Source organism: Sander vitreus, chromosome 1, assembly GCF_031162955.1.
Source record: "Sander vitreus isolate 19-12246 chromosome 1, sanVit1, whole genome shotgun sequence".
NCBI classification, from domain to species: Eukaryota; Metazoa; Chordata; class Actinopteri; order Perciformes; family Percidae; genus Sander; species Sander vitreus.
Genome location: NC_135855.1, coordinates 26,172,056 through 26,186,993, shown reverse-complemented (window position 1 = coordinate 26,186,993; position 14,938 = coordinate 26,172,056). Strand labels below are relative to the sequence as shown.

Below are 14,938 nucleotides of genomic sequence, written 5' to 3'. Positions count from 1 at the left end.
GACGCAAGTGTCTTTGCTGTTTGTTTATTTTATTTTTTTTAAGATTATTTTTTGGGGGGGCTTTTTCCCTTTTATTTCAGAGTGACAGTGGGTAGACAGGAAAGGTGGGAGGGAGATGGGGGGGTGACACACAGCAAAGGGCCGCAGGTCGGATTTGAACCCGGGCCGCTGCAAAGGCCTCAGCCTACATGGGTCGCACGCTCTTACTGGGTGAGCTAGAGGTCGCCCCTTGTGTCTTTGCTATTTTAAGACCATCCAGCGCCCACGTTGTTTAAATAACAAATGCACCTGCGCCCATCTTTGCGCCCATGGGCGTGCTGGTTTTACAGGGAGGTGTGTTCATGGGAATTCTTGTCGTATTGCTATCTTGAGGCAGCGGGAAGTGATCGTGCCATTGACCAACAAAAACCTGGTCCAAAGTCAATAACGCAGCAGTGCACAGACCCTTTTTTCCGCCGTCAAAGTAGCAAGTGTGGATTTGGACACACCCTAAACACACCTGCGCCATGCACTTCACGCCGTGCGCTTAGATCGATAAAATAGGGCCCAATGTGTTTTATGATACTTGGATGTTAGTGTGCCTTGACATAAGCGAGGGGCTCGCCACCCTCCCATCTAAATCTCTTAGCAGATGAGATTACAGTCATCATGCATGCCGTCAAAATCCCATTGAATGCATTGCTTGATCCTCTATAGCCAACTAACATAGACATAGGTCCCACCCACACAAACACGGACACATTGCAGTATTTGCACCTCAGCAACAGACGCAAAAAAAACCTGCTGCTCAAGCATCACATTGGCCAGGGGGAACAGCTTGAAGATGAACACATGAATAGCTTCCAACAAAAACATTTTCAGTCTCTGTAGTTAACTTTTAAAGTGTAAGGTGCCTCACAAACATAACTCATTTATGTTTAGCAGGCAGCAGGGTGGAAACTTCATACATGTTAAGTAAAGGGGTGAGGACATGTTTGCTTTACATCTACATTGTGTATTTCAAAGAGAAAGGGAGCGATAGATCGTATAATAATATATTACATGCTTCATATGATCGTATAATATATTACATGCTTCATATGAATGTGTCAAGTGATTCCTTGATGATTCTCACCCCTCTCCCAGTGTGTGGCTCTTTGCTTTTTAGCAGCGCTGAATCTCTAATGGTTGTTGTCCTTTACACTTGGGTGTGATTGACGTCAGCCAAGCTTCTCACTGGCCTCCTCTCATAAACCTATGTGTGACACTCTTGCCCCACAGCATCTGACTGACGAGCATCATTACATAGCAAACATTTGGCATTGATAGGAACCTTGTTATCAAAAGGACCCTGACACCTTTCAGAGATCATAAACACAAGCTATGCTCAGTACAGGGGTCTCATTTGGTTTTAGCCATTGGTCAGGAATGTGCCATCTTCATGGTCTCTGCCGTCCCCACTGTACACGTCCACACACAGTAACGTTAACTCCTGATAGTGTGATGTCACTGTGAATTACCTTGTAAATTGTCAGTACATAAAAGTGTGTGTCACTATAAAGTGCTCTGGTGATGTGTTGGTTTTGGAGAGAGCGTGGGTGATGGAGAACTTAACAATAACATTGAATGAACAGCATTTATTGTTGAAGTGACATATTTAGAAGTAAGACCATTTTTTTTTTGTTTAATGTAAAATGTTATTACACAAATGTTTTATTCCTGCTTTAAACCCATTAAAATTGCCTTTTTATTTAGCTACAAGATTTTTTTTTCTATTCTATTTTCTTACTCGCTTTCCTTCTTATGTCCAACAGATTCGCTACATTTCTCAGACACAAGGTTTGCCAGGGGAACATTTATTGAATGCGGGTACAAAGACGGCACGGTTCTTTTGCAGAGAGTCCGACTCACCTTATGCAGCATGGAGACTAAAGGTGAGAAGTATTTACATACCTGCAAAATGTGCTGAATGGGCTTATTGCTGCTTATTCAAAACAACTAATCTTTACTCTTGTTTTGCTTCACTTAAAGCTGATGGTGAAAATCATAGGTCCGCTCCAACTCAGTCAACAAATATTTTCCTCCTCCCTCTGGGCAAACAAAGACTGCAGTTCCCAATAAAGAAACAATGATTTTCTGAAACAAACCGAAACAGAAGAACTAACCGTTCGGGTTTCTGTGATATAACCGATAAAGTCTCACATTGCTTCACGTAATGTGAATCGGCTTAAGTTCTACAATGACATTTTTCTAAGGCAATGCATTTTGGGAGCATGAGTCATGAATACCCACCCTGCCTCTCTACTTTGGAATCTGATGTTCTGTATAATCATGTTTTTTAATTTCATACATAGCACGTATGAACCAGTTTATAGAAAAGTAAACTATTAAAACCATAACACAATTCCGTTCTTGCAGCCCCACTAAACATTTCCTTTTTCTGTAGTCAACAGATGAGCATGAGACGGAGACTGGAATGAAATCAAAGGAAGCCAGGAAGTACATCTTCAGCTGTTTGGATGACATAGCGCACGTATGTTCAGCTGCTCGGACAACAATGTACCTAACAGGACTTTAGAGGAAGTTCAACATCAAATGTTGAGATGATGTAGAGGAAGTACACCCACAGCTGTATGAACAGAATGCACATGTTATTACTTGTAAAGAAAGGAGCACCTCTAAGCTCAACTTCCTTTCAGATAAATGCTTAACCCAAATTTAAAAATAAAGGTTCAGGTTTCACTTACTGTACACCATGGGTGGAAATTCCCCAGGAAACCATCAATGCATGTTCAGGTTTGTTATTTCAGAGTGACAGTGACAGGAAAGGTGGGAGAGAGATGGGGGGTGACACACAGCAAAAATGACTTGTAAGTCAGAGGAGATTCTTAAGAATTAATGTTCATGACTAATTGTTTATCATTCTTAGGAAATAGGTATCATATTAAAAAAAGTATTCATTCTTCATACACAGAGCATACTGTAATGTGACATTTCTCATTTACGTAACCTTTTTCTTTTAACATGTAATCTATTAATGAACAGTTATTAAGACCAGTAGTTTTAACCGTAAATCATTTGTTTTCCAGGTGAACTTGGTGATGAATCTGGAAGGTAGTGACTTGTTGGCGGAGAAGGCAGACCGTCTGGAGTTTGTGGGCCTGCTGAAGAAGATGTTGTTGATTGATGCAGAAGAGAGGATTGCCCCTTCCGAAGCTCTCAGCCACCCCTTTGTGACAATGCAACACCTGCTCGACTTTCCCCATAGCAACCAGTGAGCCCACTTTGCCTCAGATTTTGATGTTGTCATTTTGACCTTCATACATCTCTGACTGTGTCACTCCTCTGCCTGTAGTGTGAAGTCATGTTTCCACATCATGGATGTTTGCTGGACTCGTCCCAGTGCATATGAGACGGCCAACAGAAATAAAGGTCCTTTCATCAGACCTGTGACAACAAACGCTGCTGCCTCTGTCAACCACCCGTTCAGCAAGATTACCGGTGTCCACACTCAAGTAAGTCCTTCATAGTGTTGTTTTTGGCGGCCTGTTTTAATTTTAGTTTTAGTCTAGTCTTTGTGTCAAGCTGTCATTTTAGTTTGTATTAGTTTTATGGCAAACGTTTATACGCTTTTTAGTCTAGTCAAGTTTCAGTCGACTAAATGTCTGAGCATTTTAGTCTCATTTTAGTCAGAATTATCCATGACTATTTTAGTCTAGTTTTTGTCGACGAAAACTGATGACATTTAGTCTAGTTTTAGTCAATGAAAATTGTATTTTAGTCTCTTTTTAGTAATGCCATTCTATTTAATCCAGTCAATATAGTACAAGTATCTAGTAGTATAGACAAAACCAAAATGTTGAACCCACACACTCTCTCAATCAAACACACACACACTCACTTCTGTCTCAGTCGTTTTCCGCTGCAGTGGCTAACGTCTAAAGCTAACGTTGAAATGAGACACATTAACCACAGCCTCATGAGTTGGCATTAGCTTTCTAAAATAGAATATTTATATAAGAGAGAGAGATATATATATATATATATATATATATATATATGTGTATATATGTATGTATGTGTATGTGTATATATATGTATATGTATGTGTGTGTATATATATATGTGTATATATATATGTGTATATATATATGTGTATATGTGTGTATGTATTTGTTTTTTCTTCTTGTTTTCTGAACTGGGAATTGAAAAAATATAACAATATCTGAGTGATGGAATAATCACAGATGGTATGGGTCATTGACATGCAATGTGTTTTTCTGTTCATCAGAAGACTGATTGTGTAGACAATTTCCTCGCCTTTTATTTCTTTCGTGTATGCCGACTTGCTCATCTTATTGCGTCCTAGCACTGCTGTCATGGCAACAAAATCACGTCATGTGTCTGAGGTCATGGCAACGGTGCAAATCACCGCTGTTGCTGAGGAAAAAAAAGGAGCAGACCATGTTTTTGGCATTGGATCTTTATAATGCAAAACATCTTAAAGTCTCTTCAAAAGGCATTGTTCTGAGGATTAAACAAAAAAACATGACCAGTTGTGACAATATAATATAATGGTTACTACATATGTGTTTCATCAGTACATAGTCAGACATAAGGATAATATTAGAAGGCTCATTCCTATTCAAAATCAAAACCTGATGAAAGAATAACATTGTTTGCACAATAAAACTGCTCAACTATAATTTCTGTTTCCATGGAGCAGCATAGTTAATGGTAAATTGTTTTTCTTCAGGAGAATTTAACAAGAAAATGTGATGGCTTTTTTAGTGTTATCCTCTAAAAGGCTGCATTGTGTTTACTATCATGTGTATGGGGGTTGGGCTACATGCAGTAGCAGAACAATATAGGCCTAGTTCTCGTTATTCAATAAATGTGATTATAGCCAGGCACGAGAACTGCATGCGTAGTGAAGCAGAGGCACATGCCTAACTGTTCTTTGTTTAGCCTTCAGGCCTGTCTCAAGGAATAAGTTCAACATTGTCTGTCGACCTTTTAGTTATCCAATCTTAAATCTAGCCTCTGTGAGCCTGAATAAATTGTTAATCTGTTTTATAAGCGGGTTGATATGGACAGGTGTTTAATCATATACCAACAGATCAAGAGCAGCATTTTAATGAGATGAAGGTATTGATCATGACGTATTCAGTAATAACCTTTGCCTTGAATCCTTAAAGCATTTTAATTCCAGTTTACTGGGGAGTTCTATCAGTCAGCAGAGTTGATCAGTCAGCAAGTGGACCATGGATACTTTTTAATTCATTACCCTGAACTTCTCTGAAGTAGATCAGCCATGTGTTGAGGTTATGATGGTCTTCTACTACATGTGAGCCAAGTGAGCTACGGTCTTTCGACTGAAAAGCCAGGGTTTTGCCTAAAGGTAACTGACTAACCCACTAATCTCTCAGTACAACACAGGTCCCTGGGCTCTGTCTGGTTGAAATACAGACTACTCTTGACAGAGCTGTTGCGATCTACTGGTTCTTTAATGCTATTGTTGAGCATTGTAATACCTCAGAAAAGTCCAGTTATATCCCTTTTCCCGTTTTTAGGGATTAGCCCCATCAGCCCCATCAGTGTTGCACCCTGGGATACCACTGCAGACAGGAAGTGGTCAGTTTGGATGCAGTGATTCATTTCAGCAGGCACTCATTCTATGTCCCCCAGCCATTCAAGGTAGGACATGCAAATCTTTATTTCCCTTGTTTATTATTCTTCGTGGTGGTTGGACTAAATATCTTAAAGTCAAATATTTCCTGTCCATTGTCCCTGCATGAATCCCCACCAACACAGCTAAACCAGCAGGCTACTCTGTTCGAATGGAGGCTTCTGTGCCTCTGGTCACTCAAGCACCCCCCATCCAGCCCATTCAAATCCGACCTGGAGTCATCACACAGGTAAGGTAGCAGGGATATGAATGACGGCAATGGAGGTCAAAGAACTAGGAATTGAACGCATATCGGCGTGGCCAATTATCAGGGCTGCAATTTGCAGATGATCTGTGTCTGCGTTTTATTTGACCGATAAAGTTAATTAATTAAAAAGTGTGCTACTTTGGCTCCGCTACAGCTCTATCTCCTCCTCTGCCCTTGTTTGATTAAAAAATGAGCCTTACTTTTATTTAAATCTTAATTTTGACAGATTTTCATTTTACTGTAAATGCATATCAGTTCCGAATATTGGTCATTGGTTTCATTAACTACTAATAATCTGTATCGGCATCGGCCCTGAAAGACCAGTATCGGTCGACCTCTACAACGAACATAGGCTGAGATGGAGGGACCGCTTGGCTTCATTAGTAAAGTTTATCTTTTTATGTGCAAGCTGATGAAAGCATCATGAGAGTAAAATTACTAGGTTTAACTGCTTTGCTTCTGCTGCTTTAAACTTCAGGCCTGGTCCAGCCGTGCTCAGCAGATCTTGGTGCCCACTTGGCAGCAGGTGACATCAGTGCCCCCACCACCAACCACTTTGGCATCTGATACTATGGCAGGCTCACAAAGATTGGGTGACTGGGGGTAAGCAATTTGTTTGTTTCTGGGGATTACAGCACAATATGTTTTTGATACATTATCTGTATCCTTTCTTGATTTTATACATATTATTTTATATACTAATATGTAGTATTATCTAAAGCAATACGTATTAGTGCATTATTACCTTTATTTGCAATGTACACTCTTGAGAAGGGCTGTACTACTCTGATACAGCTCACTTGCCCCCCTGAATATTAATGATCGATGAGTCATGCATGTCCCTTCGGACCAGTGACTGAGACCATTTTATCTGTAATGGTGCTAACGGCTTTTGGCTCAATTTGCAATGTTTTGTTTCCTTAATGCAGGAAAGTGCGTCCTCATGGTAACCATTACAGCTCCATGATTGCACACCCTCAGCCATTCTTAACCAACCAAATGACCATGTCCACCCACCAGCCAATCAACATAGGCATTGCACATGTGGTGTGGCCACAGCCAGCTGCCAACAAGAGAGCCAAGCCTTGTGTGAACAGGTATTGCATGTGAGTTTTGCCTTTTGCAACTAAAACACCTATACATGCGCTGAAATGGGTTCTTCCTTTCTGAAAGTTACTTGTTTTCTTTAATAGGAGCAGCAACTTCTCCCAAAACACGAACGTCCAAAATATAGCATGCCAGTCCCCAAAGATGGCCGATACAGCAAAGAATGTGCAGCAGGTAGAAGCCAGATGCCCAGAGGAAGGGCATGCTGCTGAAGAGGAGCAAGGAACAGAGCAAGTGGAGGAGGATGATGAGAAATGCTGTAAAGTGGAGCCAGACAGTGAGGAGCTCTCAGTTTCACAGGAGCAGCGTCTGGCCATGGTGATCTCTGACCTAGCTAGCCCGACTGTTAGTGTCATCAGTATAAGCAGTGACGAAGAGGAGAGCGCCCAAAGACACTCAATGGGGGAGTGAGTACTGACCACCAGGTTCCTTTTAACTTTATTTCTATATTGGCGAAATTAAAAATGTGTCTTATTTTATTTGTCTCTCGGTGCACACAGGTGTAAGGGTAGTGCAGATTGTGAGGCGTGTCAGAGCACCGTCAGTATGGAGAGAGTCTGTTCCCTCAGCAGTCCAGACAGCACGCTCAGCACCAGCTCTTCAGCCTCAGCCCAGTCCAGCACCTCACCCTGCAAACACCCCAACAGGTATGTTCAATTAAACTGATTCAAACAAAGCTCCTTCAAATGTTCTCCCTGGTTCTACATAGTTGCTACAGCACAACAAACGAGATATCTGTAACTTCCTTCCTCATTGGTTGCCCCCTTGCAGTATGTCGGACGACGAACAAGAGAGTGGTTGTGACACAGTGGACAGCTCGCCTGCCTCAGACGCCTCTCGCCACAGTCCCTTCACACAGCGACGCTTCATCGCCGACCGCAACCAAAACGGCGAGCCCCGTGTTGCGTGCGTTGCCCCGGAGACCGAGCCCAGCAAGCCAACAGTTCGTACAGTTGTGGTGCCTCCAATGAGAGTGCAGAACAACAACAACAACTATTACCCTGTTGTCAGTGAAACATATGGCAACACAGGTAAAACTTGACATATGATGCTTTAACACAAATTCATTCAGTATGTTCCTTATTTAAGTCTGACTTTGAGTTGACCTAATAGTGTATATTGGTGCTTTTGTTATACAAACCCCAATTCCAATGAAGTTGGGACGTTGTGTAAAATGTAAATAAAAAACGAATACAATGATTTGCAAATCCTTTTTAACCTATATTCAATTTAATACACTACAAAGACAAGATATTTAATGTTTTTTTAACTGATAAACTTTATTTTTTTGTGTGCAAATATTCACTCATGAATTTGATGCCTGCAACACATTCCAAAAAAGCTGGGACAGGAGCATGTTTACCAGCGTGTTACTCAATAAGCGTTTGGGAACTGAGGACTCGAGCTTGTAGGTGGAATTCTTTCCCATTCTTGCTTGATGTACGACTTCAGTTGCTCAACACTCCGGGGTCTCTGTTGTTGTATTTTGCGCTTCATACTGGCCACACATTTTCAAGGGTAAACAGGTCTGGACTGCAGGCAGGCCAGTCTAGTACCCGCACGAAGCCACGCCGTTGTAACACGTGCACAATGTGGCTTAGCATTGTCTTGCTGAAATAAGCAGGGATGTCCCTGGAAAAGACTTTGCTTGGTTGGCAGCATACGTTTCTCCAAACTATACGTATCTTTCAGCATTAATGGTGCCTTCACAGATGCAATGCAAGTTACCCATGCCATGGGCACTTACTCACCCACATACCATCACAGATGCTGGCTTTTGAACTTTGTGCTGATAACTATCTGGATGGTCCTTTTCCTCCTTGGCCCGGAGGACATGACGTCCATGCTTTCCAAAAACAATTTGAAATGTGGACTCGTCGGACCACAGCACACTTTCCCGCTTTGCGTCAGTCCATCTCAGATGAGCTCCAGCCCAGAGAAGCCGGCGGCGTTTCTGGGTGGTGTTGATATATGGCTTCTGCTATGCATGGTAAGAGTTTTAACTTGCACTTGTAGATGTAGCGACGAACTGTGTTAACTGACAATGGTTTTCCGAAGTGTTCCTGAGCCCACGTGGTAATATCCTTTACATAATGATGTCGGTTTTTAATGCAGTGCCGCCTGAGGGATCAAAGGTCACGGGCATTCAATGTTGGTTTTAGGCCGTGCAGCTTACGTACAGAGATTTCTCCAGATTCTCTAGATCTTTTGATGATATTATGGACTATAGATGATGAAATCCCCAAATGCCTTGCAATTGTACATTGAGAAACATTGTTCTTAAACTGTTGGACTATTTGCTCATGCAGTTGTTCACAAAGTGGTAAACCTCTCCCCATCCTTGCTTGTGAACAACTGAGCCTTTTGGGGATGCTCCTTTTATACCCAATCATGACCAGTTAACCCGTTCGCCTGTGGAATGTTCCAAACAGGTGTTTTTTAAGCCTTCTTCAACTTTCCTCTTTTGTGTTGCAGGCATCAAATTCCAAATGAGTTTATATTTTCAAAAAAACAAAGTTTATCAGTTTAAACAATACATATATTTTCTTTGTAGTGTATTCAATTGAATATATGTTGGAAAATATTTGCAAATCATTGTATTCTGTTTTTATTTACGTTTTACACGTCCCAACTTCATTGGAATTGGGGTTTGTACTTAAGAACTGCTGGAGAAGACCCAGGTTATCTCTAAACCTAAAATAGCGTATGAATAAAGCAGGTGACAGGACACCTTTTCTTCTCCACATTCATTCGCTTTGTCTAAAGTACACTCTGATGGTGTTATCCACTCAGAAGACTAGCAAGTACATGAGTTGGTCATGCTAGCTCAAAGCAGTCACCACTGCTGCTGTCTGCTCCACAGGTCACATGGCCTGGGATTACGCTGTCTTTGTAGACCACAGAGGTTCTCACAGGTGATTATGGGTGACCTGCCCTGAAGTATCTGCTCTGATCTCTGGAGTGGATATTTGTTTGCTGTCATCACTCCTTACTCTGGCTCCAGACTGACTCTGAGCACCCCGATATCTGTGTGGATGTGCACTTTTTAAAGCTACATAAGACATGCGTAATTGCCCAACAATGTTTAATGTCCTCAATAAAATTTTCAAAACATGGATGTCAAGCAGAGAACATGAACACATTTTCTGGTTGGCCTAAACAAATAAATGTTGGAAAAACGTTTCTTTCTGGCGCTAAAGTGAAGTTACGCATGCTATATGTAGGCTTTATTTACAGCTGTGGTCAGTGGGACATCGCTGTCTTTTTCAGCAATCGAGTACATTTAAAAGCTACCTCTTTATAGGTATTATAAAGTAAAGGGTTTAACTGTAAATCCTCAGAGAAAATCATACAGAGTCATATCGGCTTTCATGTCAAAGACATCCCCCCCAACCCTCAGCTATTGCAACGAGAGCCCCGCATAAAAGGGCACAGCTTGCTATTCTAGTGCTACCAGGTGTATTTATAGCTGATGGTCTGACCCCACTATAAGCTAGATATACAAGCTTAGTTACCAACTCCTCCCTGATCCCCCCCAAACATATCTATTTATAATCACCTAGATCATATTCAGAGGACAGATGCCACTATGTTTAAAGGTTTGGACCTGATCAAGCACATCTAAAATAACTGATAATCCTACAAAGCCTCCTGTCATAAATGTTGCCATTTCTGCAGAAGTAGTGGATCCAATCCCTGGTTGCATCTTGTTTGCCTTTTGCCTGCCCTTATTTACATTGTGATCTTAATAGTGGGACACCAAATTGTCTGCATTAACACATGCCATTTCCATCTCTCTGTTTCTCCTTCCGTCCCTCAGTCTTAGAGTCTTCATGCCAGTCCAAAGGGCGAGGCATTCCTGGGCGACAACATCACCACTCCACTCCCCTCCTCAACAGGCCGCAGAAGATCACCCCTGCATTCCAGCCCCAACAACAGCAGCCTATAGGCTTTGGGCAGGTGAGCACATGCAGTCACATACATGTATTACACAATCACAAACACAAGCATACCTAAAAATATATATTTATATTTAATTTGTTGAGGGTTGTTGACTGCAGAGAGATCTTGGGGACACTTGGGACCCCATCGATCAAGGAGAATATAGAGTATATGCATATGCCAAAGAGAATTTGTGTTTATTTGAGATGGCAAAAATTGTATTTAATCTTCATAAAAAAAAATGATTGCAGGGATAAAATCAGTTACGCACCACCTCGGTTTTAATCACTGGCAGTGGTAATGCTTTAGACAGGGTGTCCCACTGAACACAACTAGCAGTGTTGTCCCATTTGAAGTCTGATTTTCTAAAATTGCCACGTCAAGTCTTTGTATCCTGAATCTGTCCCCTGTTTGGAGTGTTAAGAAGTGAAGAAGTTGGCAAATTGTGCCAGAAAATGCAATTTCTAAAGTGGTTTAGGTGATAAAAAGCATTTGAATTGCAAATATTTGTTTTTTTCTATAGCAGCAGCCAAGAGCACACTGAAAATGGAACTTAATTCATCTGCCACAGCAGCTTTTGTCCCTAACAAATCTCCCAGCTTCGCTTAAAATTACTCACAGTTGGTGGGTGAACAGTTCCAACTGTGTTTAAGGGTGAAGACATTTTACTGTAATACTGCTTACTTAATGGATTGCCAGTAAGACAAAGAACGAATACAATATTGTAATGTTATCCACACAAATTAAGAGGAGGTGAATGTCAAGATTGGTAATGACTGATTAGAGACCCAACACAGGCCTTTTTTTTTTTTTCCAGAATATAGCATTTTCCGATTAAGACGTGAGATATTCCGGTATTATCCGGGTTTTAGAAGCATTCTTTGGACATGTATTCAACGCATTCGGAATATGCGTCTCAATCTGTGTTTTTACCGCAGTTTACGGCCTCTTGCCTCTTTACAGCTTATGGTCAGCTCTGTGCGTTGCTATGGTTGCTGTAAACAAACCAACCAGCCAACAGTTTGCAGGGCTGCAGATCCGATTAGAAGGAGAAACACAGCTACTTCTAAACATTATCAGAGACTTGGATATCAACAGGTTTTTGGATATGCGCACGCATCGCAACTACAACCTTTTCAAGAAGCTGGTTGACGGAATAAAAGAGGGAGGCTGTGTTCGCACTGTCCAACAAGTCCACCACCCCTGGAAAACTTATTTCACACGGCTGCATGTAAACAGGAATAGTAGTGCAATATTTGCTTTCACTAGCCATTAAACAGCTTAGTCAGAATAACGTCCTTTTCGGAATAAGAGCAAAAACCAGAATATTGTGTGCATGTAAACGTAGTCATTGGCATGTAAAAATGTGCACACAGCAGCATCTAGTGGCTCATAAAGTCAAAGTCTGTCGATGAAGATGGTGAATCTAATTAGCCAGATATTCTCTCCCTCAGGTGCAGCATTTCAGTTCCTGCCATCAGGAATGGAACGGCAACTTTGCCCACCGGAGACCACAGGCCTATATCCCCCCCACCATACATGGACACACATTCACCCTGTCCCACAGCAGCCCAAACCACACTACGGGCCCCCACCTTGGGGGCCACCCGCACACCCAGCCCACCTTACTGTCCTACCCCCCGCCTGGTCCTCTGGTCACAGCTGCACCCGTGGCCCACCTCCTGGCTTCCCCTGTAGCCTCCCGTCCCGTCCTCCAGCCCACCTACAGCATCTCCCACCCGGCAGGCATCGTGCATCAGGTTACAGTGGGCATCAACCCCCGGCTGCTGCCCTCCCCCACCTTGCACCCCCAGGGCCAATTCAAGCCCCTCTTTCCCCCGCACTCCTACATTGCCTCGCCCGCCTACGGCAGTTTCCCTCTCAGCCCCACCAAAATAAACCAGTACCCTTACATTTGAGCATGCCTGCCCAGGTACCCTTTATACCACCAGAGGGCTAAGTGAGCAGGGCATCTTAAACCACAAACATGGTTTTCATTTCCAAAACCATGGCACAACCACAGAGAAAGCAAGCTATTTTTTGAATCATGTAGACTTGGGTGTAATTGAACTTCAAGCTTTAAAAAAAAAAAAAAAGAGAGAGAAAAAAAGTGAGCGTTCCAATGATGGCGATGATTTGGGCAAAGAATAAAAAGGAAATAATGTATGAATGATTGAATGAAAGAATGAATGAATAGTTAAACTCACACTTAATGTGTTTTGCACATTTGATATATATCTTTGCATTGGATCTTCTACGAATACTCCTCAAAACAGGTAAAATAATTGGGGTGGTGTTGAATAGTTAGACTTTGCACCCCTGATCCCAGCTATTTTTCTATATTGCCTTCTTATGTGTGCAAGACACATCCATATTTGTAAAGCCATCCCAGTCTCTAGCTCTAGATCGACAGATGCACATGTTGTCCACAGTGTATGTTGTACTGCGTTTGAAGTATTTGTACCTTTTCGGTGTCTTTTGGTGTTAGCAATGTCATGTCAATTAACCGATTTATATAGGGTTGTTCCTCACGCTGCATGTGGTCTTGCATGAGCAAAAAATGTAAACGGAAAGATGCATAGACGTTGCTCTTATTGTTTGTGTCACAAGACTCGCTGCATTGTAAAACTGTCCCCAGCCATAGTGCCTTACATATTTGAGGTTGTTAATGTTACTACTTATATATGACTATATACATGAATATTAATGTACTGGACTGCAGCACTTGAAATTCCAATCAGTCGATGCATCCTATGTGTGAGTATATATATGCACACGTGTATATGTCCTTGCATAGCCTGCATGGATGTGATGTATCGCGGATAGCGGTGCTTAACTTTTGGAGTCGGTGTATATTTCAGTGTGTAGTGAGTTACTTTTCTGTTCTTTCAAGAAGAACAGCATGCTTTGCTGTTGCGAATGCTTACTGTTTCATTAAAAACGTTATTTTTTTCCGTTCTCCCTTTTCCCCGAATGAACTAGTGTACAAAGTGCAAGTACTGAGTATTGCTTAATATTTGATAATCACTTTCTATTTAGTAAAACTATTATTACAAACGGTATTTGTACTGTTTGATGAAACTGCAATACAATCTAAATAGTCGTTGATTCGTTTTCTTTTCTTGTCTTCGTATTTTCATTTTGAGTGTTTTCACTTTGTTTCTTAGACGTTTAGAAGTGTGGTGGGCATGGCTTTGATTAGGTAAGGAAAGAAATGCAAATTAATTCATGGTATGGAATTTTCTAAGCCTGAGCAAACCATGTAGTATTCAATATACACACATATATGGACATATATTATAGAGCTAGACTATTTAGTACAGATGCTTGATAAGGTGTGAGTTAATTGTGTGCAATTCTCATTTATGCATGTGTGACAAAGTTAACTTTTTTCCCTACATTATACCATTTGTCAAAGGCTTAAGGCTTATTGGTGTCGACTGCTTATTTTATACATTCCGTCAGGGAGGAGATATATATATATATATATATATATATATATATATATATATATATATATATATATATATATATATATATATATATGTATGTATATGTAGATATGCTGTGTGTGCATTTCATCTGTTTGTTTTACTAGTTATGTGTGTCTTTTTTTGTTTTTTATTTTCAAATGAAGTTGCTTGTGCAGCACCAAAGACTGTAATTCATTTCCTGAGCAAGGTAGCTATTCTGTTTGCATAGACCTCAGTTATACTGTAGTTGTAGAATGGGGTTAAATAAAAGTATTTAAAAAAAACGGCCGAGGTTTTGTCTAGCTTATTGGGCAATTAATAAGTCGTATCATTTCTTTCTTGAATGTATCATAGATAAGCTGCTATATAATGATTGCCACTTCGATAGCTGTGAAATTAGGTGATTTCTCTGAGTTTAAACCCAGCGTTGCTATTTTTGTATAGGTCCCTAATTATCTGAAATAGAAGTGGTTTTGATTTTTGTGTTTTGCGTTCATATTT

General features: G+C 41.1%; 1 protein-coding gene across 4 annotated transcripts in view; it reads left to right on the top strand.

The window, feature by feature from the left end:
* The window catches only part of hipk3b (homeodomain interacting protein kinase 3b), a 43,646-nt gene extending 28,939 nt beyond the window's left edge, over positions 1-14,707 (top strand). Inside the window, exons 4-17 of one of the 4 annotated variants that reach the window (XM_078250336.1) lie at positions 1,794-1,913; positions 2,426-2,512; positions 3,069-3,253; positions 3,335-3,494; positions 5,553-5,676; positions 5,794-5,897; positions 6,394-6,518; positions 6,845-7,012; positions 7,109-7,429; positions 7,523-7,669; positions 7,794-8,053; positions 9,886-9,937; positions 10,843-10,982; positions 12,419-14,707. In XM_078250336.1, coding sequence (XP_078106462.1) covers positions 1,794-1,913; positions 2,426-2,512; positions 3,069-3,253; positions 3,335-3,494; positions 5,553-5,676; positions 5,794-5,897; positions 6,394-6,518; positions 6,845-7,012; positions 7,109-7,429; positions 7,523-7,669; positions 7,794-8,053; positions 9,886-9,937; positions 10,843-10,982; positions 12,419-12,924 — 2,499 coding nt within the window. In that variant the 3' untranslated portion in view covers positions 12,925-14,707. Of the gene's footprint in view, positions 1-1,793; positions 1,914-2,425; positions 2,513-3,068; positions 3,254-3,334; positions 3,495-5,552; positions 5,677-5,793; positions 5,898-6,393; positions 6,519-6,844; positions 7,022-7,108; positions 7,430-7,522; positions 7,670-7,793; positions 8,054-9,885; positions 9,938-10,842; positions 10,983-12,418 lie in introns of all 4 variants that reach the window. The other 3 variants (XM_078250329.1, XM_078250355.1, XM_078250345.1) reach the window with 3 other exon arrangements.
* Positions 14,708-14,938: the final 231 nt, after the last annotated feature.